We start from the raw sequence: 26,178 nt of genomic DNA on the forward strand, positions 1-26,178 counted from the left end.
AAATTTGCATAAAAAAAATAAAAAAGTTATAACAAAATTAAAATCTAACAATTTTAATACGAAATAAATCAATTAGGTAAAAACTTTCAAAGAAATAATCAAAATAAAACAAGAAAGTTCATATAATTTGAACATTGTAGTTGACGATTTTTAACAATTCATTCGTTTAAAAGTGTTTTGTTTTATGTAATAAATCAAAAACAGATATAAGCTAGTTAATAATTATAATTGACAAATAAATCTAAACAAATTAGTTTAAAATTTTAATTTTTATGTAGTAAATTAAAAGTAGGTATCAGCTTAGTTAATTATTTTAATAAAAAATGATAAAATTCTAAACATTAGCATAAAAATTCTTCTAAAGTCTTATAGATGTGGCTAGTGGATTCCATTTAATCTCTTTTCAAATCTTACTACTTGAATTTTCACATGTCACAATCCAATAAATTAGAAGAATTTTTAAGCTAATCATTTAAGAGGATTAATTATTTTCTCTATTTTAATTATTCTTTTTAGGGAAAATATACTATGTTTTTTATCATCCAAAAATGAATATATACTTATTGGCTTGTTGCCTTCAAAAATAAAAATTGAAAACGCGTCTGCTTATTTCGAACGCAGTATCCCCCGTAACATTCCCGCGTACTTCAACGATCATTAAATCAACACATCCGCCTGACCGCCTCAATTTCAGATTCTCAGTCTCGCCCCAAACCCTAATTAAATTTGCAAACTAATATTTTTTGTCGATTTTTTTTTCCGTATAATATCTATAAAGATACACATCTATCTATACATATATTATGATTCGGGAAACATCTTCAGTTCAAGATCCAGATATCAATCGTGATACAGCCGACAATCATCAGGTACACTCACTATATCTATCAATTTGTTATCTTTACAACATTTGGATTATTATTTCTTTATATAACTTCACTTTTTAAAGATATCATTAGTTATTGTATAGAATCTTTGGAATCTTGCTGATTATTCCAAATAGGTTTAACATGATAATAACTGACGCCCACTTAAATCTTGGTAGGAATTGTTACTGTTCTTATGCTCCTTTGTATTTACTAAGTATTACTATTACTATATATCTAATAATAAAAATATTTTGGCAAGTATTATTTCATTTGATAAGGGGTTTTTTCTGTTTATTTTTTGTGGGTCTTTTTGTTTATATTTTTGTTGATTTGGTTTTGGTATACAACTATACATCCATTATATTTGCTATTGACTTGCCATGTTTTCGTCTATTATGACTTTTGGGGTTGGATTTGTTTTTGAAGTTTTCAATTGCTTTTGCATTTCTCAACTACTACAACACTTAAAACACCCGTTTTGACTTCTCTTGTACTTTGAGGCTTGTACTTGAGAGTTGATCGTGTGTATCTAGGTTGTTGTTGTAATGGGGATTGCTTTAGCTTTTGAGTTTTCCCACTTTTAATGATTTTGATATATCAATTACTAAGGTTATATATATTTTTGAAAAATTCCTAACGGTTTTGTCGTTTTTAACTACCCCAACAGTTAAACACTCGTTTCAACTTCTCTTGTACTTGAGGGTTGATCTTGTGTATCTAGATTGTTGTTGTAGCGCGTTTTGCACCTGATTTTGACTTCCCCTACTTAATGTGGTTTTTACGTTTTTTAATAACGGGGTTGCATATGTTTTTGAGTTGTTCAATTGCTTTTGTATTCTGCACTACTAGAACGCTCGAACAATCGTTTCACCTTCTCTTGTACTTTGAGGCTTGTACTTGACTGTTGATCGTGTGTTTGTAGGTTCTTGTAGTGAAGATTGCTTTAGCTATTGACTCCTCCAACTATATATGGTTTTGGCGTTTTTAATAATGAGGTTACATATGTTTTTGAGTTGTTCGATTGCTTTTGTACTCTGCACTACTAGAACACTAATCGTTTCAGCTTGTCTTGTACTTTGAGGCCTGTACTGGACTGTTGAGCGTGTGTTTGTAGGTTCTTTTAGTGAAGATTGCTTTAGCTATTGACTCCTCTGACTATATATGGTTTTTGCGTTTTTGATAATTATGTTTTTGACTTGTTCAATTGCTTTTGTATTCCCATGCTAGAGCATCTAAACATTTGCTTCAACTTCTCTTGTACTTTGAGGCTTGTACTCGAGTGTTGATTGTTTGTATGTAAGTTGTTCTTGTAGCGGGGATCACTTTTGCATTTGGCTTCTCCTACCTTGTGTGATTTTGACTTTTTTTTTATTATTCAGGTTGCATATGTTACTAAAGTTTTCAATTCCTACCTTGTGTGATTTCGAAATGCACTGATTGATATCATATGAGTTTAGCTAAAAAACTAGACCGAATCAAAGTCAAAAAATTTAATAAAGGATGTGCTTGTTTTGCTATATAAATAGAACGATTGGTTTTAAAAAGATATAATAGAAATGGACTATTTGATATTATGTAACACACCTCCATTTTTTTTTTTGTCTTGTTAGTAAGTTAGTAACTGGCTACTGTTTCTTTTTAAATGCGAGGTCCCTGTAAGAGTGATGCACAGGAAACTATGGACAGATTTGCAGTTATTGGATACGAAGCCTCTTTGTTAGTCGTTTCATATGGGGGATAGAGTCTGTCAGCAGTCTCCTCGTAGTTCGTAATGATCATCTAGAAAATTGAGGATGGGTATCATGGTTTAACCTGAAAAGTATTTTCCATGCACATAATCTGGGAATCTAGGGAGATTGGATCTGTAGAAGGTATGGAGATAATGAATTTGTGTTATTATCAAGTCCTACATGATTATTACTACAATACTACTATAATTGAACGCCAATTGGCATTTGAGATAGAAACATTGGAGGGTACTTTAAACTCTTGTTACGTTTTTCACATTCTTAAATGACTCGAATTTTTTATGGAATGACGAAGGCTACATTTTTTTCATTTCTTCAGATTGACCAGGATCAGGCTAAGTTGGCACGTGCAAGCTTATCTATTATCAGAAAAGAAGATCAATTTGTGTTTACCTTCTGGCATGTTGTGGTAAAACCCAGTTTCTCAGATTTATATATACTCTTGCATACATATAGATACACCGTCTTTATTAGATATGATAGTTTTTATGCTTCAGATTGATGTCATCATGTCTAGCATCACGTAATACCAAGCTCATCGTTCTATAATCCACTGATGTGTAGGCCATTAAAGATGCAACTCAAGGCAAATCTGGAAAAGTTAATGGATCTGTTTGTTCTGGATGCATTGATTTGAATTGATCACAAGAATTTTTTCTTAAGCCAACTTCGAAGTAGTGCTTTTCTTAGGTCTTCTCTCATGAGTTTCAACAACAATTTCATATCAGGTCTGTGCTCACCATCTATTTTCTCTTCAATTTTATTTTATTTTGATATATATTTGTCGATTCATATTTTTATTTGGCAGTGTCTGTTGCCTTTATGTAAGCATAATAAATTCATTTTTGTTTTCTATTTAAATGACAGCATGCACTCAATTAATTCATTGCAGCAGCTGTGTGCTCTTAAGGCAAAACTTGCTTTACTATTGAGAATTATCCACAAGTATGCTAAATTAGGGGCTCTGATTTTTTTCTCCAGGGTGCATTTGAACATATAACAGTCGAGTCAAGGTTAATTTTTATACTTTATCTGCTTAAAGTTTTTATTTTGTATACTTTATCTGCTTAAAGTTTTTATTTTTTCTCTATACGCTTTCTTCTATTAGAGTGACAGATAAACCAAAGCCAAATTTGTACACAGGGAACCCTAGGCCCTTTGACACCTATTTTTGGCTATTCAACAGAACCTTGTTGTTGGTATGCTTAAACCGGAAGCAGGGACCGACTTATTATTCTGGTGCTTCTGCTTTCAGTGAACTTGCTGAACATTTTTCTCATCCATTTCCAGAACAGGTTTACGCGTAACTGGTCGAGATTTCATTTTAATAAAATGTTTCTCTTTAAATTTAATTATTGATTTATTCTGTTTATAAGACAAGTATTGACTTTTTTGGTAGTTCACTGATTCTAGTCAAGCTGTTAAGACACTTGTATATGGGTCAACCGGAGAAGTTGGCGAAGCCCTAAGGTCCTTTTGTGCACAACTCATTCCAATTCATTCTAACTCTTTTCTTGGCAATTCTATATTTGATAATAGTAAAAAAAACAACGCATTCTAACAATTATCTCTTTAGGTGCACTTAGTCATGAAATCACCTATTCTAGATATCATATGTCGTGCGTTATTGCATTGGAAACACTCAAACTTACCAACTTGAACTTTCTATTAGTTATAGTGTATGTGACAGGCTTATAAGTTAAGTCATTTTGTGTTTTTTCAGACAGACAAACCTTGCTTATCTTCTAAACAGAGTAGCCCCAAGTGTCAAGACGGTTTTAAAGGCTTTTCCTCAAGTCATATAGTTGGAGAGACATTGAAATCTCAGCATTAAGCAACACTATTTAATTGCTCAAAGGTATGTGGTGGAATTTCTTATGTTCGTTGTAGTCTTGTAGAAGATATATTAATTATAAAAATTTTGCAAGTTTTTTTGGTAAATATGTGAACAGAAAAAATCCTGAATAGTTCAGTGAGTAAAATCAGTTATGTAACTGTCAAAATTAGAATTTTAGTTGTAAAATGGTTTGGTTGTCCCATGAACAAATTTCCTCTATGGTTCTTACTTTTATAAATGAATTATTTTATATGTATATGTACATGATTTTAAAAATGTAATTGAAATCCTAAATGCATCTGTGAACACAAAATTATAAGGTTGCAATGCTTTATGGGTTGTATATAAAACTTTAACTTGGATGGGCTTTTTAAGCACTACGAATCTCTATAAGTTTCATTCAGAAAGGGAGTAAATATACTACTCGTAAATTTTTGTGAAGTTGTTTGAAAATGTCTCTCTTTAAGCTTACTTAGATAACGTTCTTTCATGCGAGTTAACCAATCTTGGATAGCAAACTTTTGTGAAGCTGGTTTAAAATGTGTCTTTATAAGCTCATTTATATAATGACCTTGATCTATTAGTAGCTTTAAACTTTAGCACTTCGTTTGAAGCTTTATGTATTGCACTAACAGTTTTGGTGCTTCTATGCCCTCGTGTATGATTTAATTGATGAATTTGCTTTGGATTGATATAAATAGTAATTCTGAGGCTCCTTAAGAAGTTTCATATTCTATCAGTAGTTTTAGTACTCTGTCATTGATGTTGGTATAACATAAGTTGGTCTGGTGATTCGACACTAGACTTTTGTAATGTGTTATTAGTTTTGCTTTTCTGCTGAAAATTGCATTATTGTTTGAGTTTTCATTTTTTTGTACAAAATGTGTATGCTTTGAATGTTACAACTGCAAAAGACTCCATTATCAACTCATATATTGCTATTGGTTTTGTACAATTTTGTATTTTACATATATGTCCTCTATTATAGTCAATGACAAGGTGTTATTTAGTTTTCAGACTTTTGGGAGTACAACATTTGTATGGAGACCGAAATGGAATGTTTCAGCGCTTCAATAAAGGAACTTGGATAACGACTCTGCCTTAACATTCAATCATGGATGTGTCAATATCAGGTAAAGATTCTGATGTTTACTTTTATTCTTGTGAGAGGAAGGTGTTTCTATAAAATTATTTGAAAGGACTAATATTATACTATCCCACTTGAAGCAGCCCAAGAGCTGAAGCTTATACGAGTCAATGGTACACAATCGTGTATGACTAGAGATGTGGCTCAATCTTAATAAAGCCAATATGAATCGAGCCAAAATCATCACACCCCGTACCCAGATCACTTATTGATTTTGTGATTTTTCTGGCTTTACAAGTCATCACCTGAGTCAATTGGGAAGAGAAGACCACCATACCAATGTTGTCTTTTTACTTGGTCCTGTTAACTCCGTAATCTTTATAACATCATGTCCCGAATATTGAATGGATGAACAACTCAATCGCATTTGGGGCTTCATGAAATATCATTGGTATTGAATGACATGATTCATGCCTTCATGAAGGCTTGTCTAGCTAATTCATGGAGTTCCGGTTTTATCAAAGATGATTGGCTCAAGCTCAACGTGTTTGCAGCCCCGGTTTTATGTTTCAAAAGACGCTGTTTATGAGTTTCAATTTATTTGACCCTTTTGGTGCTTAGCTATTTTTAAATTTTAATCTTAACTATTTTGACTTGTTAGAAACAAAGCACAAATGGAATCAGTCCATTAGTAAGCGAGGAGGTTATAATTATGTTAAACAATCAAATGTGCTGGTTGTTTCATGGTTTACAACTCAAATAAATATGAAGTCCAGGGCATGGGATCCATTTTTGTCTTCCTCCTTCCCCCTATATGTTGTTTTGTGTCAAGTTCTGTATGGGGTATCTTACGGCATATCGATGGGAATTCTTAAATTTGCATGTTCGTTATGTTGTAATGTTATATTTATCATTTTCTTTGAATTTGGGGTATGGGACTTAAAGCGTTCATTATAAATTTTTTTGTATTTTTTCTTTTAGGCAAAGGACAAGCTTCGACATCACAGTGGAGGTGGAAGAAGACTTTCAGGGTTTTGTGGATCTTGTGCAACTAAAAGCATTACATTACTAAGTATAAAACCATAAATGGTAGTTACATAGATTTTAACTTTCATATCTCCTGGCAGTGAAAAAGTTGTGAAGAAATTCCAGCTGATATGTAAGCAATGGTTGCTGAAAAGCGTTGTTAGTTAATTGAAGCAGTCTCTGCTGATGAACCTGTGGAAGCATTTGTCAGTGACTAACTTATATCGTCTGCTGACGTTGAGGTATGTTGATCCCTTTTTCATTTGGTGGTTTGAAAATACTAAAATTTTCTCCTCAATAGTTCCTTAGAACTTTTTCGGTAGTTCTTTTCCGGGTCAATTTATAATTGGTCAATAGTATAGGTTTACTTTTGTGCTTTTAATGTTCTTGTGTTTCGGGATTGGTTTTGATTGGGCAGCTATTCGTCGAGCAATCATAGCACAGAAATTTATACCGGTATTTATGGCTAGTGCATTTAAGAATAGAATAAGATCTTGGAGAGCAAGAATCGAGAGAGCAATGGCTAGAGAGAGAGAGAGAGTATTGGCAAAAGGGAAACGTGTGTGTGCGTGTGTGTGTTTGAGAGAGAGAGAGAGAGAGAGAGAGAGAGTTGGAGAAGAGAAGAGCGTAAACCAGACCAAGCTGGAAGGTAAATATCAGTATATCACCATCAATAGGAAGAAATCGCAGTCTAGAGGAGAGCAAATAGAGCATGTCCACAATCATCATCCAACCTCTGTTCCAAACATTGTTTCTACCGATGCCATGACTAACAACAAATAAGCTATTGAAGATTCTACCGATTTTCACCCACAAAGCCCAATCCTACCATCAGTCCATCATCGCTTTCTTCATCTACAATATTCCTCTATCCGACCATGAACTGAACCGTTTGGCAATGTTATAGATACCTTTATTTCAAGGTAACAAGATAATTTGAGAAACCTTTTTGGCTTTGTCAAGTTTACCAGTCCTTAAAACTCATATGCACTAATTATTTTTGCACTAATTATTTTTGGTAATCATGGGTGTCTTGCTCCCAAGAGCTTCTGTGGTCACTGGGTATCTTTTCTTACGGAACCAAGAATTGAACCTGTGATCTTTTGAAAGTTTCACCTGTGGACCATCACCTTGGTGTTGGCGACTTCAAAAACAAATGGTGTTGTTCTGACTCTTACTTGCGCCGAAATGACCGCCTTGGCAACAATTCATCCTCCTAATTGTCACTCTTATTACGATATTTTTCAAGGTTCCAAATTACAATACTCAACTCCACCTCCTACTATCCCACTCAACACCCCATTTTGGCTCCTCCTTATGGATTAATTGCTCCATTTTGGTTACCGCAAAAAAAACATGGATACCTTCCTCACCATATTGTAATTCATTAAAACCCCAACCTCAAACACCCTGTGAACGTGCATTATGTTGGTGATATATCGGTTTTACTTGCCTTTACATGTTTACAACATGCCAAGGAGTGTATTACTGAGAATTCCTCCTTCCTTAAGGAACATTTTTCTTCGTTTGAAATCTGTAATGGACAGTCAATGGACTATCACCAAGTTGCAGTCCTTAAAATCTATGGTTTACCATTAGTTTTATGGGACATAAAGGTTCTATACTCAACTGGTGAATTATTTAGACGGATTCTTATACCATCTTGTGCATCATACATTGACAGCAATCTGTCATATGAACAAATCACGATCTTTCCTCTACATGTCACCCGATTAATCAAGCAGTGCGTGCTGAATGGAATTCACAATCATTTTATATTATTGGCAGAGAAGGATGCCGAGAAGTTGTGCACAGGGAACAATCAAAAAGATGTTTTACATTCCCATGTTAAATGAACTTAATGTTGGAGGCCAAGCCGTGCATATTAACCCAATTTCCTGTCCGCCTTTCGTTGAAATCCCTATCTGTTACTTGTTAGCAAAATGGTAATTTCTGGGGAAACTTTACTTGTGAGCAAAATGGTAACAACTGTATTATTCGTAATCTCTGCGGAAACTTTGCTTTTGAATGTGAATGGGTTAACTCCAATGGCCATTCGGGTGGACTCTTATCAATTTGGGCCCAGGATTTTTTCATCAAAAGATTCTCATCATCTTGTTAAAATTATCTCTACATCTCCGGTTCAATTAGAGGTTGCCCAGACCCCATAGACACAGTCAACATTTACGCTCCACAGGATCTACCGATCTACCATCTAAATGAGCCCTCTGGGATAAGCTTGCTGGTCTAAAGAAATCAAATGAAGGTATATGGCTTTTCATTGGTGATTTTAATTCTGTTTGTTATCCGGATGAAAGATTAACCCAGCATGTGCTCTTTCTTTTAAAGAATTCATCCACTAAAATGACTGACATGAATATGTTATGGGTGGACAACAGTTTACCTATATCACAAGTAACCCGGATAAAAAGAGTGAATTGATCTCGTTAGACTTCCTCAATGAATGGTCAATTGCTTCTTTTTTTGCTTAACCCAACGAAAAATATGATCACAACCCGATTATACCGAAAACAGCCTCTGATTTTGGGCAGCCGCCATTTCGGTTTCTTAAATCCTGGTTTGATAAACCGGGTCTCGACAATTTAATCCATACTAACCTATCAGAACTCACAAGGTATTTTCCATGGGCAACCAAATCAGATTACGTCACAAAAGTTAAGAAAGATAACTAAGCAGATAAAAAAAAATGGATTCAAGAGGTACTAGCAAATGAGTAGAAAGTAATTACTGAAATCAAGGCTAAGCCTTAACATCTTGAAGACATTTTGGACCAACAAGCTTGGACAAGTTCAGAAAGGATTGAGTTGAAAAACACATTAGCATAGATAACAAGCTCAAAGTTCTCTAATGAAAGGCAAAAGTCGAGGTATAAGTGGGCCCTGCTAGGTGACGAAAACTCATCCTTCTTCCACGGCTTCATTAACAACCGGTCTCTAATTCACGACATGACGGTCTGCTAGTCTTGAATTTGGTGTACAGATCCCACGCGTATTTTAAATCTGAGGTTAAATATTTTGAGGCCAAATTCACTAAGCAAATGCCTAACAGGTCTTACATGAGATGTTGCGGCATTAAAACACTTAAATAGCCTGGTGCTGAGTATACGGCCAGTCGGTGTTCACTACAAGAGGTTAAAGATGCCATGTGGAATTGTAGTAGTGACTGTGCCCCCCATCGGATGGCTTCAGTTTCTCAATCTATAAATCAATACTGGGAATTGCTAAAGTTTGATTTCATTGCGATCTGATTTCAACCATGCAGGACAAATCAGTCCCGCTGTAGGTTATGTTTTGTGACCTTCATGAAAATTGCAACACCATCCACCACCCTAGATGGCGTTCGACCCATTTCTCTCATTGTGTGCATCCGAAAAGTTATTTTTAAAGTCCCTCTCGAATCAGTTATTGGGTCACTTATCTCACCAAGTTAGTCTGCTTTTCTTTCAGAGTGAAACATACTTTACGGGCCTTTAATTGTTATTTCCTTCAGCAAATGGAATAACAGCATTCCCTTTTAGATAGCGTCTTTGGACTAGAGGTATTCTTGAATCCAGTTGCACGTCCGTCGTTGTTGATGGTTCACCGACAAAGCAATATAATGTTCGTGAGACAAACCACAAGGAAGCCCATGGGCACCATTTTATATTCATTCTTGTCATGGAATCATTTTCATGAAAGATTAATAGAGCCGTCTCTATGGAGCTATTTTCCGGCTTAGAGCTACCCTCAAATGGGCTAAACCTTTCTTACCTTCTCTTTCCCGACAATGTGCTACTTATGAGAAGATGGTCAAGCGGTGTCTGGGTTGATCAATCATATATTCAAGCTGTATCCTCAAGCCCAACAGGTATAATGTTTCACCTACTTAGGCTTGATTCTAGGGGTGACATGACCATTTAACACGCTGGAAGGAATGTAAACTCTCTTTTGGGGACAGTTGGACAGAATCAAATATGTATTCGATAGCTTACCGTTTACTTCTCTCATTTTAAGGCACCAATAAAGTTACTTCAGTCGCTTAAAGCCATTAGGAGGAACTTGTTTCGGTTGTAACTCTGAATGCCATCACATAAATTGTGTTGCCTGGGATCGTATCACTGATCCAATAACTTCGTGCGGTCTCGGGTTGGTAAGCAAAAATATATAAATGTTTCTTTTTTGAGAATGGTTGGGGCTTTTAAAAAAAGAAAACCAGTTAGCCTCTTGTGTCGTGTGATTTCATCAATTCATTCAACTTCTAGGGGTGTTTTACCGTTATTATTTGCTAGTAGATCAACAGGTACATGGGCCTCAATAGTTAGAATTTTGTGCCTTGCTTTTGGAACACAATTTCAGTTACAATTCCAAAATTTTGACACTATTTCTTATTGAAACCAATGTAGGTTTATTTGAAACCCATGGATAAATGACCTCTTCTAAACCAGTTAGTTTACTGGCGCTCGGAATGGGCAGTTGCATACTTGCATTGTCTAGGAACTAGAAGTAACAAAATTTAGTCAGCTATGTCATGCAATTTACACCCCCACAGGCCAGCAGAAGCTATGTGAAGTTTGGTGGAAATTTTGTTGATGGGCCAAATCGAATTACTTACATTATTTGCTTTTAAAGTTTTAATGGGTTAGTTTGGTTAATTTTATGAACCATTAGTAAAGTTTTAATGTACGGCCCACAGGCCACCTCTCAGTACTATTTGGTTTATTTCCACTTTTGAGATACGAGGGAAAGTGCCCGCATATTGCGGTGGTGAGATGGTAGGGGTGATAAGTCATAGAGGGTAATAAGTCATAGAGTGTGATAGCCAAATGTTTTTTATTCGTACGGGCTCTGTCCTCGCATTTAAAAATTCGTTGAAATTATGTTGAATGACATCTCCAATGAAAGAGCATGAAATTTTAAAAACACCCATACAATTTTTATAAATTATTGTTATACGATTTTTTAAATAAAAATTTTTGAATGAATTTGATGAATAAAATGATTTATGGAGAAGAGAAAAAAAAATGAGTGGTTGAAATTTAAGGGTATTATAGGTATATTAGCTAAGGATGTTTAAATTATCGAATAAAAAAGAGAGGTATTTTAGGTACTTCAAATCATGAATTGAGATTTTCAAAAAGGACAAAATGCTTTATAATATAGTGGCTCAGCATAAATCGACTATAAGGGATTCAATTGTTGAAGAAAATGTCCCGAGAAACAGTGGCGGCCCTAAGAATTTTAACACTTTGGCCGAACAAAGAAAATTATGTCGCTAAATTTAACCGAATTCAAGTATATAAATAACTTTTTTTATAAATGATAATTAGCATCATAATAGAAAATTATATATGCATAATAAGATCATAATTTTATATACCATAATAGTTACTTATTTACCCGATGATCCGTGAAGCTCTCCTAGCATTCTTCATATCAAATTGGTTAATTAGCTCTTCACAATTTATGTTCTCTATGTTTTTGTTATCAATAACTATCATGACCAATAACTATCCGTAAAGTCTTTTTTGAGACATTGTTGATTGAAAATAAGATTTCAATAACTTTTAACACATCTTTTAACATATTATACGTATAAATTTCAAAAATTTATGTCCCTTTAAAATTTATGCCCGGCCGAGAATCGGATTTGCACACTCTCTAGACCTCCCTTGCCGAGAAACCTTTCTTCGCATTTTACACCATTAACCTGTGACGGAAAGAACTAGCAAATGCCAGAGTTCCCTTTTTGAGCGATTAAATTTGTTTAATTTGTCATGTTACGATCACTTGCTAGCTTCTATTTAATCATATCAGAGTGTGGGGGGAGGTAACTTTTATGCTTAATTAGCCCCATCACCGTTTAGAACTGCTATCAAAAACAAAAATTACATAATTAAAATATCATGTTATACATGCAATAGTTAACGATCAAAACGTCATGGTTCTTCTTCCTCCTATTATTTGGCTTTCTTTGGACGAACATCTGCACACCCGGTCCCCATATGTGTTACTATGATCTATCACACAACTTATGATATGAATCACTTCGGGCTCATATATACAGTGAAAACGAGTGTCATGGCGCGAGTGCCCATCCATTCAGCGTTTCTAAGAGATGCGTCGATAAACATATTTAAGAGATGTTTACGTAATTTTAAAAGGGTGCGTAGTGGTACAATGTAATTAAATTTAGATGAAAGCCTTACATCGTAAACAAAATTTAATTAAGTTAAAGTCGAATTAATTAATAAGTATAAACATGCGTGTCACATCATTGATTTCCAAAACGAAAACATAATTTGCATCATTAGGGTAAGGGAAGTGATAATTATACTACCACAAATAATAGATCTACCACACATGCAACACTGACTTATACCATATGATGAAAATTTTGTATTTTGTGATAAATTAATAAATGATAGTCAGTGCCGGCTCAAGCATTTTGGAGGCCTTAAACGAGATTAATTTTGGGGGCCTAGTTTTTTAATCGCTAGTTTAGGCTTATAATCTAAACCAAAACAGAATTTTATAGCATAGGAAGTACCGAAGTAAAAACATCAGTGAATAATTTTTGAAGAATAGAAAAATTAGTGAATAAGATTACCCAGATTTATAGTCGAATTTAGAGGCCCTTCGAGTTCTCCAAATCATAAGACACGAACATTAACATCATAATTTGAGAGAGAAAATCTTTTCAATTTTCAAGGATTTGGGGTTCAAGAATTGAGGGGCGTGACTTGTGAGGCAGTGACTTCTGTTTTTTTTTTTCTTTTTTTTTTAATTAACCGTTATAAAATAGAATTAAGTATATATAATATCCATATGCTAGCTAAATTGGGGGCCTATTGTATTTGGGGGACTCATGCACCCGCTTGACCCATATATATATTTGAGCCGGCCGTGAAGATAGTGATACAATTATCATTTCTCTTAGGATAATGCTACTTCAAATATTAATTTATCTTTAGTGAAATTTAAATTCACATCAATTTTTTAGATTGTGGAAATCTACTTTTTGTATTCAACAAAACCATGATTCTTGATTAAGGATGAAAAGCTACCAAACAATAATATTCCGTACGACGGAGTCATACCATATCAATATCATATCCCCACTGGTCTTATAAATTATAGAAAGAAGTCGTTTGGACTACTTTGGTGTACCTATTCTTTCCATCAAGTAACATTATGATTTTGAAAATTACACTCCAGGCCCTTCAAGTTTATAACGTTCTAAACTATAACCCTTACATACACATTTGTTGGGAAACTATATATAACAAGTGTGCAATACGCAGCATCAACCAACGGAAAAATGTAGTCACGGACTGTGCTATAATGCACCCCAAAAAGGTAAGAGCTCCTTCTCAATCCCATCCGTACCATGTCTACTTCTTTACTATGGATCATGTCTTTGGAGGCTAATGTCGGTGAATCGCTTAATATGACATAGATCGGAAAATGGTTAAATGCTTCTTTGGGAAAGAACTCCTTGCTAACTGCTTCAACTTTCGACTAGGGCAGCAGCTCCCTCTTGCACAACTCCCTCGAACAGCCCAGATCTGATTCACTTTCAGAACCTAGAGACCGATCTTGTCATAATGTTATAATTTCTACTAATTTAATTTCTCCAATCATTACGACCTTCCTTCATCTAGCTAACCATGTACAGCCGATCCAAACAAAAACAAAAGTTCCGTTAAAACGCAAGGGTTGAAGGCCATTTCCTTCAAAAATTTAGGAAGCTTTTACAACTAAAATAAAACAAGAAGGGGGAATCATAAAAAGCAAAAAATGTAGCCCCATGCATGTTGTGATATTCCTAAATATATGCTATTCTCTCTGCAACTTCTTTATGGAACCGAATCTAACCAAAATTACACTCGCTATCCGGCCATCAGTGTAGGTGCAACAAACAGTGGTACCTTGAGCTGATTTAGTTGTATAATAGTCCTTCTACCGCGCCTTTTATAAAGGCATCCAAAATCTTCCATAAAAGTGGCAAGAGTTGAATGCCAACTTTTTAAGTTAGACAGCATATCTATATATTTAGCTATTATATTAATTTGTTCTACAACTTACTTCTATCATTTAGCTACTATATTAATTTGTTCTAAAACTTCATTACTTAATAATATAAATGACATATTAAAAGTAACTCGTCATATATTGAATTGAATACACTCGATTGAAGTTTTTGGACGACTCAAGAAAAGGGACAGAACTAGCGCAGCTAGCTTGTACAGAACAGGTTCAATTCGGTCGACCCTGAAAGTTCTAGTATTATTTTTGATCGAATTTAAGTATAACATAAGTGTAATGATTTTTGTAGTAATTAATCAAAATAGAAACTTCGTTATAAATCCAATGATTTTAAGTAAAGTTAATGTTGGCAAATGGATCAATTGAACTACGTACTCGATCTGTTTTTAATTACTCAAATAGATATGATGCTTTGTTTCGGTCATACTCCGTTTCAAGTTTTAATTAGTACTACTATACTATTATTAATATTAATTGGGTCCTATTAATTAACCATATGCATGGTACGTACGGTGGTATCACATTCAAAAATACAATAATTGCCTTATAGAATATATTAATTATGTTTTTGAAAATTAAAGCTGAATTGTAAAAGCAATTAGCTAAGATGAAATTCAGCTTTATAAATAAATATAGATAGATATAGATGCATACACACACACATATATATATCACTTGGAAAGTAAAGGAAGGGCTATATTACTTGCACGTTCATCTATCGCCCTCACTTTATTCGATATGACAAATTCCAGCTTTTTAATTTATATCTCTATGACTACTGTATGTATCATATCTACCACGACTGAAACAACTCAAAAAGCCATATATGTATGTACGCCGGCCAATACAAAATTTATTTTACTGATGATGGAGTACGTACGTGCTTACTTAATTCAGATCGACTTGGTTTGAATATTGTAGGTTTGTTTAGGCGTTTGATGAACTATGTTCATGACCTTAAAAGTCAATATCCGGTTTGTTTAGTTATTCTGAGTCAAACGATCGAGCTAGCCTAGTTGTAGCGAGTTTAATTATTCGTACTAAGATAGAGTTATTTATTCTATTATGGTCATAGATATATAGATAGGTTGCTCAAGTACGTTTGACGAGTCTAAACTATCAAATTGGGTTATAATTAAGCTCATCCCGATTGAGTAAGTAACTCGAGCTGCTTGAAAATTATAATTTAAATGGAAAACTCAATTTCAAATTTGTGAAGGGCCTTGTACTATACGTTGGGTTGTGGGGCCGGGAAGTATTAATTTCAAATTAGCAAGTAATTTATGTATTATAGAAGGGAAACATTTTAGGTATTTTAAATTCTAATGACTGAAAACAAAAAGGATGAGAGAAATGCTTTGTTTATACTTATCCACTTTTAAATAATTTTGATATTAATTTGTGACGCTATGTGGAGTTTCATGGTGGTTCGGGTCTGTTTGGGGTACTATAAATAACGAGTTTGGGTAAAAATTGGTGTCGTGACCCCTTGTCTTGAGGATCTTTTTTTTATAAAAAAAAAATTAAACGTGTGAATTGTATTACTATCAAAATATTTACAGAAATACAGAAACATACAAATTAAGACATCCAAAAAATTTAGCCATACGAAACAAAAGAAACAACTCTATATCTAGCCCAGATACACCATCAGATACTAAAGATCCAGCAGCCAATTCAAAGTCCAGAAGCATTCCCTCCAAAACCTCAATTTAAAAAACTCAAACAAAGTCTCAAAATATGCTAGAATTGGACCAAGTAGCCTCATCTTGCACCGCTCACTATTCCAATTTGCACACATATTTTAAGAAGCATTTGTAACACAGCCTATCCTCAAATACCCACAAAACTGGAATTAATCCAATTCAACTTCCATTTAGCACCTATTGTAACCACATTTACAGTCTTCCTCACTCTTAAAGACATCAGCTTTTTTCATCCATTTAGCACCTATTGTAACCACATTTACAGTCTTTTCCTAAGCCTTTTTAGGTTTTTTTCCATCTATTTTAATACCTTCACAGTTAAGATCCGTACAATGGGTATTTTAAGTTGTTGATATCATTTGTAATGTTAACTTGTATCTTTGCTTTACTAGCAACTTGCTAGTATTTATGAATAACGAGCATAGTGCTCGCACATTACGGCTGCTAGAAGGTGAGGGCAACATAAAAGGGAGGCGGTGGAGAAATAGGGTGGCTCGAAGGGTGATAGAAGGTTGATGAGAGCCTGTAATGATTAGAAAGAATGGAGAAAAGAGAGTATATAAGAGTTTTATATTTAAGTGGGGGTGTAAAGGTATTATGAGAATACTGAAAAAAATGCTTAATTTCCAAAAATAGATATCCAATATGTTTTATAAGGGGGTATATATAATTTCCTTCTGCCTTTCAATTTTTTTTTTGTGGTAACGCTCAATTACTTCACGCTGCTTTTTGTGATAAAGAAATTTAGTGGTAAGTTAATTAATAATGTTAATTATAGTAAAAATTATTTATTATTTATATACCTATATGCATATATAGTATAAAAATTGCTATGATTGCTTAAGTTATGTTATAGTTGTAATTCTATTTTTTTTTTATACCTATATGTATATAAACCATCCATAATCTATAAACTTCTCTAAAATTTCTAAAAGTGCAAAAAATATAAATGAAGCTTCTGTTTGTTGTGTCAATTTAGAATTATCATAGTGATTTAATATCTACATGCATATATTGAAAGATAACTGGAGCTCAAAGGATTATTACAAACTAATAATTAAATTTACCACAAGATAAAATTAACCAATAGTATGCACAAATTAAAGCCCTCTATGTAAAATACTAAAACAACAAAGAGGAATGTATGAATGAAGAGGCAGGATGGATGGTGTACAATAAATTAAAAATAAACAAAATTAATAAAAAATTAATAAATTATGATAAATATTGTAATCATGGCGGTGATGATTTTCATGCAGAAAAGAAGGGTTGTTTTTTTTTTCTTTCTTTTTAAGCGTTTAATTTGCTCTTCTATCTTGATGTCAGTAGAGATGAACCTTTTTCTTGAATTCTTTTTTCTTCTTTTTGGATGCTTCTTTTTTTCTTTTTTCTTTACAAACACATATTTAATAAGGTGTTGTTGATGTACAGTTCGTTTCTGTTTGAGCCCTGATTTGTATATATAAATCTAAGGCCTGCAAATGCAAAGAGTCCTACACAGAGAGAAAAAAGACGGAAAAGTAAAAGAAGGAAAAAGAGTGAAGAAATGGGGTCTGTGTGTTGGTGAAAAAGATCCTGCAACTATATGTGTTCAAGTTGGGTGGTCATGATGATAATGATAGTGATGTTGTTTCTTTTTCTTTTTTTTTTTTTGTTAACTTGGTTATTTTTTTCTTTAGTGTGTGCAGATTTCAATGATGATCTTGACTGTCAGGATCAGGCCAGAAGTTGGAGTACTTCAACCAATCTGCCTCTGGGTGGTTTGTGATGGATGATTCCTGCATTTTCATTGCAATATAAACACAAATATTTGAGTTCAGTTTTGGGGTTAAATATTACCAACAACAAAAAAAAGAGAGAACTTTAGCTTCACGAGTGTGTTAATCCTTTTAACTAATTAGTCACTAGAAATATATAATAATAATAATAATAATAATAATAATAATAATAATAATAATAATAATAATAATAATAATAATAATAATAATAATAATAATAATAATAAAAGAGTTAATTTCACAAATCGTCCTTGTGGTTTTACCAAAAAATCACGTTTCATCCTTTAAATTTCAAAATGACACTGATAGTCCTTTATGCGCGGATAATGGTCACGTTTCGTCCTTTAAAGAACCGTATAAAGGACGAAACGTGACCATCATTCGTTAGATTAAAGGACGAAACGTGACTATCATCCGTTAGCTTAAAGGACGAAACGTGATCATTATTTGCGTATAAAAGACTACCAGTGTTATTTTGAAGTTTAAAGGATGAAAGGTGATTTTTTGGTAAAACCACAAGGACGATTTGTGAGATTAACTCATAATAAAAAGGCAAATACAAAGGGTAGAAAATGGTCTTAAACCAAGAGGTATATATAATTATTACATCATAAATATTATAGGTTAAAAAGAAACAAAGTAATTTTGGATTTTTGGACCCGTTTAACACAAGATCTATGCTTTGATTCCAAATGGTATAATGTCAATATTAATAATTCTATTTTTCATCATGAATAATGTACATAGAATATACACACTTTTATCTTTACTTGTATATTTAAAAATGTGATAGTAGCAAATCAAAAATCAGAAATACATAACTAAATCAAAGTACAACTTCAAGTTTATTTCAAAAATAATAGTGTTCATACTAACTTACATAAATTTCTAAATGTTATTATTATATGTTAGCCTGTCTAGATTATCAAATTATTGCTAAGATTTAATTACCTCAAATTAATTTACCTAGAATCAAGAAGCGGTGCCTTCGGTATTTGTTACTCTACATTTTTTATAATGAAAGAAAGAAAAAAGGTAGGTTGGTCATGTGGAGGTTATACCTAAATTTCATGGTGCTTTTTACCTTCAATCACATAGGGTCTTGTGTTTCTCTGTCTTAGGATGCTATTCACCGCAAAAGTTTTTGGGTCATCGATCTTATATATCAATTTATCACTTTTGCCTTTTAATTCAAATCAGTTGGTTGTAACCGAACTTTTGATCACAAATAATTACTGGTCGTATATATGAGGTATAATCTATACTTGGTTAAAGAGAATTAGGAGCAATTATATTATATAAACTTCTTTTTCCAAATGTCACATTTTTTTTTTTTTTAAGAGACTTGACATAGTTATGCCAAACATCAATATGGCTTTGTTAAAAAAAATTTAGAAACAGTTTCATTTACGTAATTAATAAATTGCATTTAGCACCTATATATGAATGGAAGGTTTTCTTCTGTAGTATTTAACGGGAACATATATTTACAAACTCAAAACACCTAATTATAATGTTATAATAAAAAAAAAAAATTAAAAAATTAAAAAGGCCGGGCCGGTTTCACTAGCTAGAGTTCTTTACTTTGAGACATGTGTGAGTATAAGCTTGAGTTTCTTTGTACTTTTGTCTTTTTTCTTGTTCAAAAAGAGGAAAAAGAAGGTGTTAGATGCCAACACCCATGATTTAGTGCCCATTTTTTTTTTGCCTTGCTTTCTATCCTTCTCTAAAGCGATAAACTGATAAAGTATAATTAATTAATGTATTCTATACAAAATGTCTATCAAAATATGTGCTATATATATGACTATTTTTTATTTTCTGTAAAAATGTATATTTGTAATACCAAAAATCACCAGATTTTCAAAACCAAAGTCATGTGTTTGTTCACCCAAATTGAACCAACCTCACGTTGATTTCAAGAAAACTTATAACACATGGAAAAATTCATGATGAGGTAGTATACACTTCAAGCTATAACATCAATACTTTATATTCTCTCCGTCCCAATATAAATGTCCAAATTTGATTTGTTATGTCTTTCTTTTTTTTCCTAATTTTAACCGTAATTTTTTTTGTTTTATAATATAATACTTCAATAAAGTTATATCAATGAAAAATATATCTAAAACTCAATCTATCCATATATTTTACATCAAGAGATTGTATAACATGCACAAACAAAAAATTTTACACTCATAGTTGCGAAAAAAATAGTTAAAAAGTCAAAATATGACATTTAAATTAAGACGAGTGAAGTTAAAAAGTCTAGTTTTGGGCTTCAATTGATTAATTTGAGTAAAAATGTAAATTTGTTTTTTAAAAAATCGTTTATAATAAGGAAATATAAATGACATAACGGTTTATTTTTTCACTTTTCGGGTGTTAACTACAATCAAAGGAAAATATTTCTATAATTTTATATTCCACTTCATTTGTCGGGCCCAAGAGGGAAACGCGACAATAAATTGACTAACGTGTCCAAGTTTTTTTTTTGATTGAGTGTAAGTTTACTATATTAAGAAAGACTTATCTTTAAATAGAAATATTAAAAGAGAACACACACCAAGCACATTACCGTGAGCGAAAACGAAAAAGCAAAGGTTATAAAGGGAAAGGGAATAACAAGAAGAATAATTGCTAGTACACATTTTGTAAAACATATCTTAAGTTTTCTATAAAAAATAATATTCAAATCGTCGATCTATAAAACCAAATTACAAAATTAATAAAAAGAAATGGACAATAAGAACCATCAAAAGAGAAAGCGAAAAAGGAACAAATTAAGTGCTTTATCCCCCTCGCTCGCTCGCTCTCTTTCTTAATTTACTTTAAAAATAAAAAATAAAAATACTACCACCTGTATTTAACTATTATGTTTTTACGTAATATATATAAATTTATATATATATAATTTACATAAAATTCAGAGTCAAAAAGGTAGTGAAAAACTAACTTCTTTGATATCAGTTGATGATGAAGGAGTGCACCCCATTATCAATTCCTCCAATCCTGATGTTGATCTGCCTCCTCCCATCTTATGATGATGTTGCTGCTGTTATTATTTAATTAATGACATAAACTAAATGTATAATAATCCTCGAAAACATACTTAAAAGTATGTTGGGCTACCAATAATTATTATATACTTTTTTTTCCAATTTAAATGTTCTATTTTGACTTTTAAAATATATAAAGTCCTTTTTTTCGTGTGTGTTATAAAATAATTAATATAAAGTATATGAATAGATTGATTTTAGATTTATTTTTTATTGATATAACTTTCATTAGATATTATATTATACAAACAAAAATACTTACGATCAAAGTTAGAGAAAAAGACTCAACCTAACAAGTCAAATTTGAACATCTAAATTGAGACGGAGAAAGTATTTTAAAAATTTTACTCGTCTTAAGGAATCATTACGGAGTATTAACCAAAATTGCATATATAGACAAAAATAATGTTATGGTCTCTTTTCATCAACTTCTTGCATACGAAGCTTAGATATATTCTAAGGAAAATGATTAATTCTTGTAAATATTAGTTTAAAAATCTTTCTAAAACCATATAATTGTGACATGCGGATTTCATTAATTCTTTTTCCTAATCTCACTTTTCCACATGTCACTATCCTATAAAATAGGAGGATTTTTAGGCTAATACGTTAGAAGGATTGATCATTTCCCATATTCTAATCAGTTATGTGATGAATGAATGATGAATAAACAATTGACACCCCATTTTTTTTTATAGTTTTTTTTTATAGTAGTATATATTAAAAAAAATAATATGTAAGAAGGATTTCATTCCATTTGGGTGTGTAACAACACAAAAACCTTTACTTCCACTTATATGTTATATGTATATATAAACATCATAATTATCCATATGATCGATAATGTATTGTCTAGAAGAATTTTAACAAGAAGTAGAAAAGTTGGAAAATGTATGTATATAATTACATGTTCTCAACTTAGCTTACAACAAAGCAACCTTACTCAGTCCCTGTCTATTTTATGTCTTTCAGATTTTGGTTGATGGCACATGATCGATACACGCTAACTTTTCCGATATAGGGAGATGTTTTAGCTAGACTATATATATATATATAGTGTTCAAAAGTTTCGCTATTTTAGAAACGACATATAACTTGAACGTCATATATGATCACCACTTGTGCATTTCCTACATATATTGATTTAATTACTACTGCATGTATTTATTTACTATAATACTAGCTAGCTATATATATGTACGTTTTCTAATTCTTCGAAACTGATAAGTCATGAAAAACTTTTGTGCTTATTGTGTGTTTGCAAACTTGCATATGTTAAAAAACTAATTAATTAATTATTGATTTAGTATAACTTAAAAAAAGTTAATTAATGATTGTATATAGATAACATAAAGCATGATTAATTAATAAAAAAATTTTGTTTACCTGAAAATTGTCCATGATTCTTGAGACATGAAATGAGTCTTCATCAAGCATAATGGAGTTGTTGTGATGCAGGTGATGATGTGGCGGGGGAGATGGTGATACGAGAGTTGATACAGGATGACTTGGCCTGCTGACGTGGTATGCCATTTGGTGCTGGTGCTGATGATGTGGATTTTGTGGTTGGTTGTGCATGTGATGCTGCTTTTGTAGCTCATGCTCATCGCACGTGATACCTCCTACATTCCTTCCCGTTGACGCCTCCCCTACTCCTCCGGTTGTACCCGCCTGCGCGCAGTATACACTTGTACCCTTAATTGTTTTGTTTGGTTGTGAACATGTGGAAAAAAACAAGTTTTTATTTCATAATTTTATACTACGATCGAGTAGCTAGTATGGTAAACATATAAAACAAGTAGTCATGCACAAAGTACAATATTGGGGGGGATAGTCAAGAGAGTTGAGAGTTTGCTGATTGCACAAGCAAAGTATATTAACAAAAGCAACCTTCAAACCATTTTGAGTTCATCTCTTAACCTTGCACTCAACTAATTTCCATAACTTTATTTTGGCCCTCATTTCATGCCCACAAGTTAACATCACAACAAGCCAAATCCTAATCTCGAAAAAGCGCGCGGCCTAGTAGCTAGATATATAGCTAGTATAACAATTTTAACTTTTTTTTTTTTTTTTTTGGTATTATTTTTAGAGAGAGTGCAGATAACAATTGCATACGTATAGTGTTAATTATTACGGAGTATATATATATATATATGTTGATTGGGAAATCGATATAATGAACGTATATGTATATAGTTTCAATAATTAATTTGTTCAATTTATGCATGTCTTTTGTGTAGATAAAAGAACATTACTAGCTTAATTGTATCCATGTGTCGTAATTTGATAGAAAATATACTAATTAAATAACAATCATATTATTTACCTAAAGCTAGCGAGATAAAAGAAATTAAAATCTATCATATCCCTTTTTTCTCTTTTGGTTTTAGTGCGATATCTGTTTTTTACACGACAACTACCATATATATAAAGGAATATTATATTATTGAAAAATGATCAATGTAGCAATCGTATTATGCCATTTATTTCAAAAAAAGACATAGAGAATGAATATTGTGTATAGAGATTGAGAGAGAGAGAGAGAGATATGAAAGCATGCACCTACTTTTACTACCATATATATAAATAACATATAGGTAAAGCAACACAAAATACAGCTAGGTGTACGTACCTCGTCAAAGCTCTTTCGAAATGGGACGAAGCTAAAATGATCAGCACCTCCTTTTAAATGTTGCATTTGATCCATGGGATTGTAACTTGACATGACCGCACTGACGCTGACTGCAGAGAGTTCGTCCATGTTGTTGGGAGCAGGAGTGACCGTGGAAGTTATGTTTATTTCTTTCGATGAAGAACAACTTCCACTTCCGCTCCTGCTCTCTCTTCTATTCATTTCATTATTATTCACCCCCTCAATGGGAATTACGGACGTCGTCAAAGCAATATTGTTGTTACTTATTGCACGTTCGGACCAATTGCATTGTCTTGGTTGAGTTTGATAAAATATTTTTGACACCACAAGCTCGCCTTCACGTTCCTCTTCATGTTGTCCAAGGTGGTATTGATGCATTACCCAATTGGTTTTTTCTGGTTTTCGGTTTTTACCAAAGTTAGTGTAGAGTACCAAGATTTTCTTGCACCCTTTTTGCTTTCCATTAACCATCACCGGTCTGGTTTTGCCTGTTTTGTGCCAACGTGTCTCACCACCTTGTAGATCACATTCGGTTTGGATCTTTCTTCTTTTTCTTGTGCCTGTGGTGTAAGCTTTAGATGGTCGGTGGAAGAAATGTCTACTCAACCCGTCTCTTGTAACTCCTAACATATCATCAAGGAGAAATTAAGAAACTATTTTAGCTTCATGTGTGCATGTCTCTCTCTATATACTGCATGTCTTGTAGTAGTTTAATTCTAGTCATAGCTAGATCATGTATTTCATTTTCCAAAAAGAAAAACGGGAAAATATTAATTCGACTTTTGAGAATCATCAATTTTAACAAGTATATTATTAACAAATATACACTAGCTTGTTTAGTTGGGGAAGAAAAAAAAATCTAGATGGAATTCTCTCTAATTTGTTCATCAAACATAATACACTTTAGTCACTTAAAACTTTAATTAGTTTCCACTCAATCATAAATCATATTTGTCCATCCATAAATTCTAAAATCAAAAGTAGGTTTCTAGGTGTAACCAATCAAGGAACCCTAAATTTGAAAAAAAAAAAACACCATAAGTATATATTTCATTTCTTAAATGCAAGAAAGAGTGTGCATTCATAGTAAAACCTACCTTTAGAATTTAGAGACAAACAAGTTATCTCTTCTTGTTTATGTTTTCAAGTTTCTTTTAATTAAGAAATATTTTTTAAAAATTACAAAAAAGACCAATTAGATTTACTAGCTGAAAATGACCACAGTCACTGTTTCATGCACACAACAAACTAACACCATATACACCACCTTTAATTAATAGCAACGTGAAGTGTCGGTCACTGATCACCGGATGAAGCTAGAAAAGATAGAAAGGAGTGATCGATGGTCACCTGGAAGCTTTTCAGGATGTGTATAACAAATCCCATCTTCACCTTCAATTGTAGGAATGAATTCATCGATGAGCGGATGAGATTTAAAGTTCTTGGCCTCAACTTTGGCTTCAAGATGTTCAATCAATTCTTGATCAGTTGGATCAAATTTCACTCCGGCTGGTAGACCTACCCAATCCTACAATACATACATACATGTATTTGTATATATACTAATTAAAATTATTAATATTTATTATTCAAAGCTATTAAATTAATAACTATGGAAATATTCACCTAAAAATAGTACGGAGTACTAAATTTTACTTATTTTATTGATCTTGAAAAAATTATACTACCATGTAGAATGAAAATATGATTAATTAAAAACCATAAAATAAATAAATAAACTCTTTTTACAGTCTGAGTTTTTTAGAAACTGATTAAATACTTTTAAGAAAAACTAGAACTTTGATTTGTGTTTACCGAAAAGAAGTATATCAGTATTCAACGAGAAGCAAATTAATTCAAGAATTTGCATAAACTTATATCATTCGATTATCTCTAGCTTTTGAATTGATTCTTGATTATTTGTCAAAATATATATAATACGATCGAATATATATATACATATGGGCGAAAGACTAATTAATTTAGTATCCGTACGATGATCAAACGTACCGGTTTTCCTTCAAGGCGATGACCACAACCAGGACAGTGTTTGGATCCACATAGTTGATGTTCTTCAAGCTTTGCATCTATCAGATCAGAGCTGCTGATATTCATGATTTTTCTTTTGTACGTCTTTGAGTATCACCTGATTGAATTGAATTAACTAACTGTCGATCGAATACGTACCCATATATGATCGAAATAATCCATCAGCCCGGCCACAAATAATACAACGTACGTTCGTTAATTATCAAAAAAAATATTGATTTGTTGAAGGTCCAAATAATTAACTGGCCAAAGTAAGCACAAAAATTTATACTCAAGGAATATATATTGATCAAGAATAAATGTTTTCAGCTAGCTAGA

The 26,178-nt window shown here is 32.6% G+C and overlaps 1 protein-coding gene and 1 long non-coding RNA gene across 11 annotated transcripts; one reads left to right on the forward strand and one right to left on the reverse strand.

The window, feature by feature from the left end:
• The first annotated feature begins 644 nt into the window (after window positions 1-644).
• LOC122595972 lies at window positions 645-18,017 on the forward strand. Of its 7 annotated transcripts, none has more exons than XR_006323283.1 (12): window positions 645-869; window positions 1,792-2,740; window positions 2,937-3,026; window positions 3,182-3,345; window positions 3,485-3,630; window positions 3,761-3,912; window positions 4,017-4,087; window positions 4,341-4,475; window positions 5,472-5,587; window positions 6,523-6,809; window positions 17,750-17,913; window positions 17,998-18,017. It is a non-coding gene; the product is annotated as an uncharacterized LOC122595972 (long non-coding RNA). The 7 variants fall into 7 exon arrangements; XR_006323280.1 differs by lacking the exons at window positions 17,750-17,913; window positions 17,998-18,017 and adding an exon at window positions 10,970-11,443 and having other exon boundaries at window positions 6,523-6,572; window positions 6,669-6,809; XR_006323282.1 differs by lacking the exons at window positions 17,750-17,913; window positions 17,998-18,017 and adding an exon at window positions 10,970-11,443 and having other exon boundaries at window positions 5,465-5,587.
• LOC122595971 (NAC domain-containing protein 75) lies at window positions 18,010-26,178 on the reverse strand. 4 transcript variants are annotated; one of them, XM_043768459.1, is made up of 6 exons: window positions 25,822-26,178; window positions 25,162-25,339; window positions 23,791-24,434; window positions 22,542-22,826; window positions 21,053-21,151; window positions 18,010-18,096 (listed from the first exon to the last, which is right to left on the reverse strand). In XM_043768459.1, exons 1-6 carry the CDS (start codon window positions 25,924-25,926, stop codon window positions 18,010-18,012), a joined length of 1,398 nt encoding a protein of 465 aa, XP_043624394.1. In that variant the 5' UTR covers window positions 25,927-26,178. The 4 variants fall into 4 exon arrangements, with proteins under 4 accessions (XP_043624394.1, XP_043624393.1, XP_043624392.1 ...); XM_043768458.1 differs by having other exon boundaries at window positions 21,053-21,148; window positions 22,542-22,850; XM_043768457.1 differs by having other exon boundaries at window positions 22,542-22,850.

This window comes from Erigeron canadensis, chromosome 4, assembly GCF_010389155.1.
Source record: "Erigeron canadensis isolate Cc75 chromosome 4, C_canadensis_v1, whole genome shotgun sequence".
NCBI classification, from domain to species: domain Eukaryota; kingdom Viridiplantae; phylum Streptophyta; class Magnoliopsida; order Asterales; family Asteraceae; genus Erigeron; species Erigeron canadensis.

What these genes read in the sequence shown, in the direction of transcription:
- LOC122595971 (XM_043768457.1), bottom strand. Translation starts at nt 25,926, where the DNA reads ATGAATATCAGCAGCTCTGATCTGATAGATGCAAAGCTTGAAGAACAT. An exon ending in TTCGAAAGAGCTTTGACGAG is followed by an intron (nt 22,851 to 23,790) that starts GTACGTACACCT and finishes AAAACAATTAAG; the next exon opens with GGTACAAGTGTATACTGCGC. An exon ending in CATCAACTGATATCAAAGAA is followed by an intron (nt 18,097 to 21,052) that starts GTTAGTTTTTCA and finishes ATGAAAATGCAG; the next exon opens with GAATCATCCATCACAAACCA.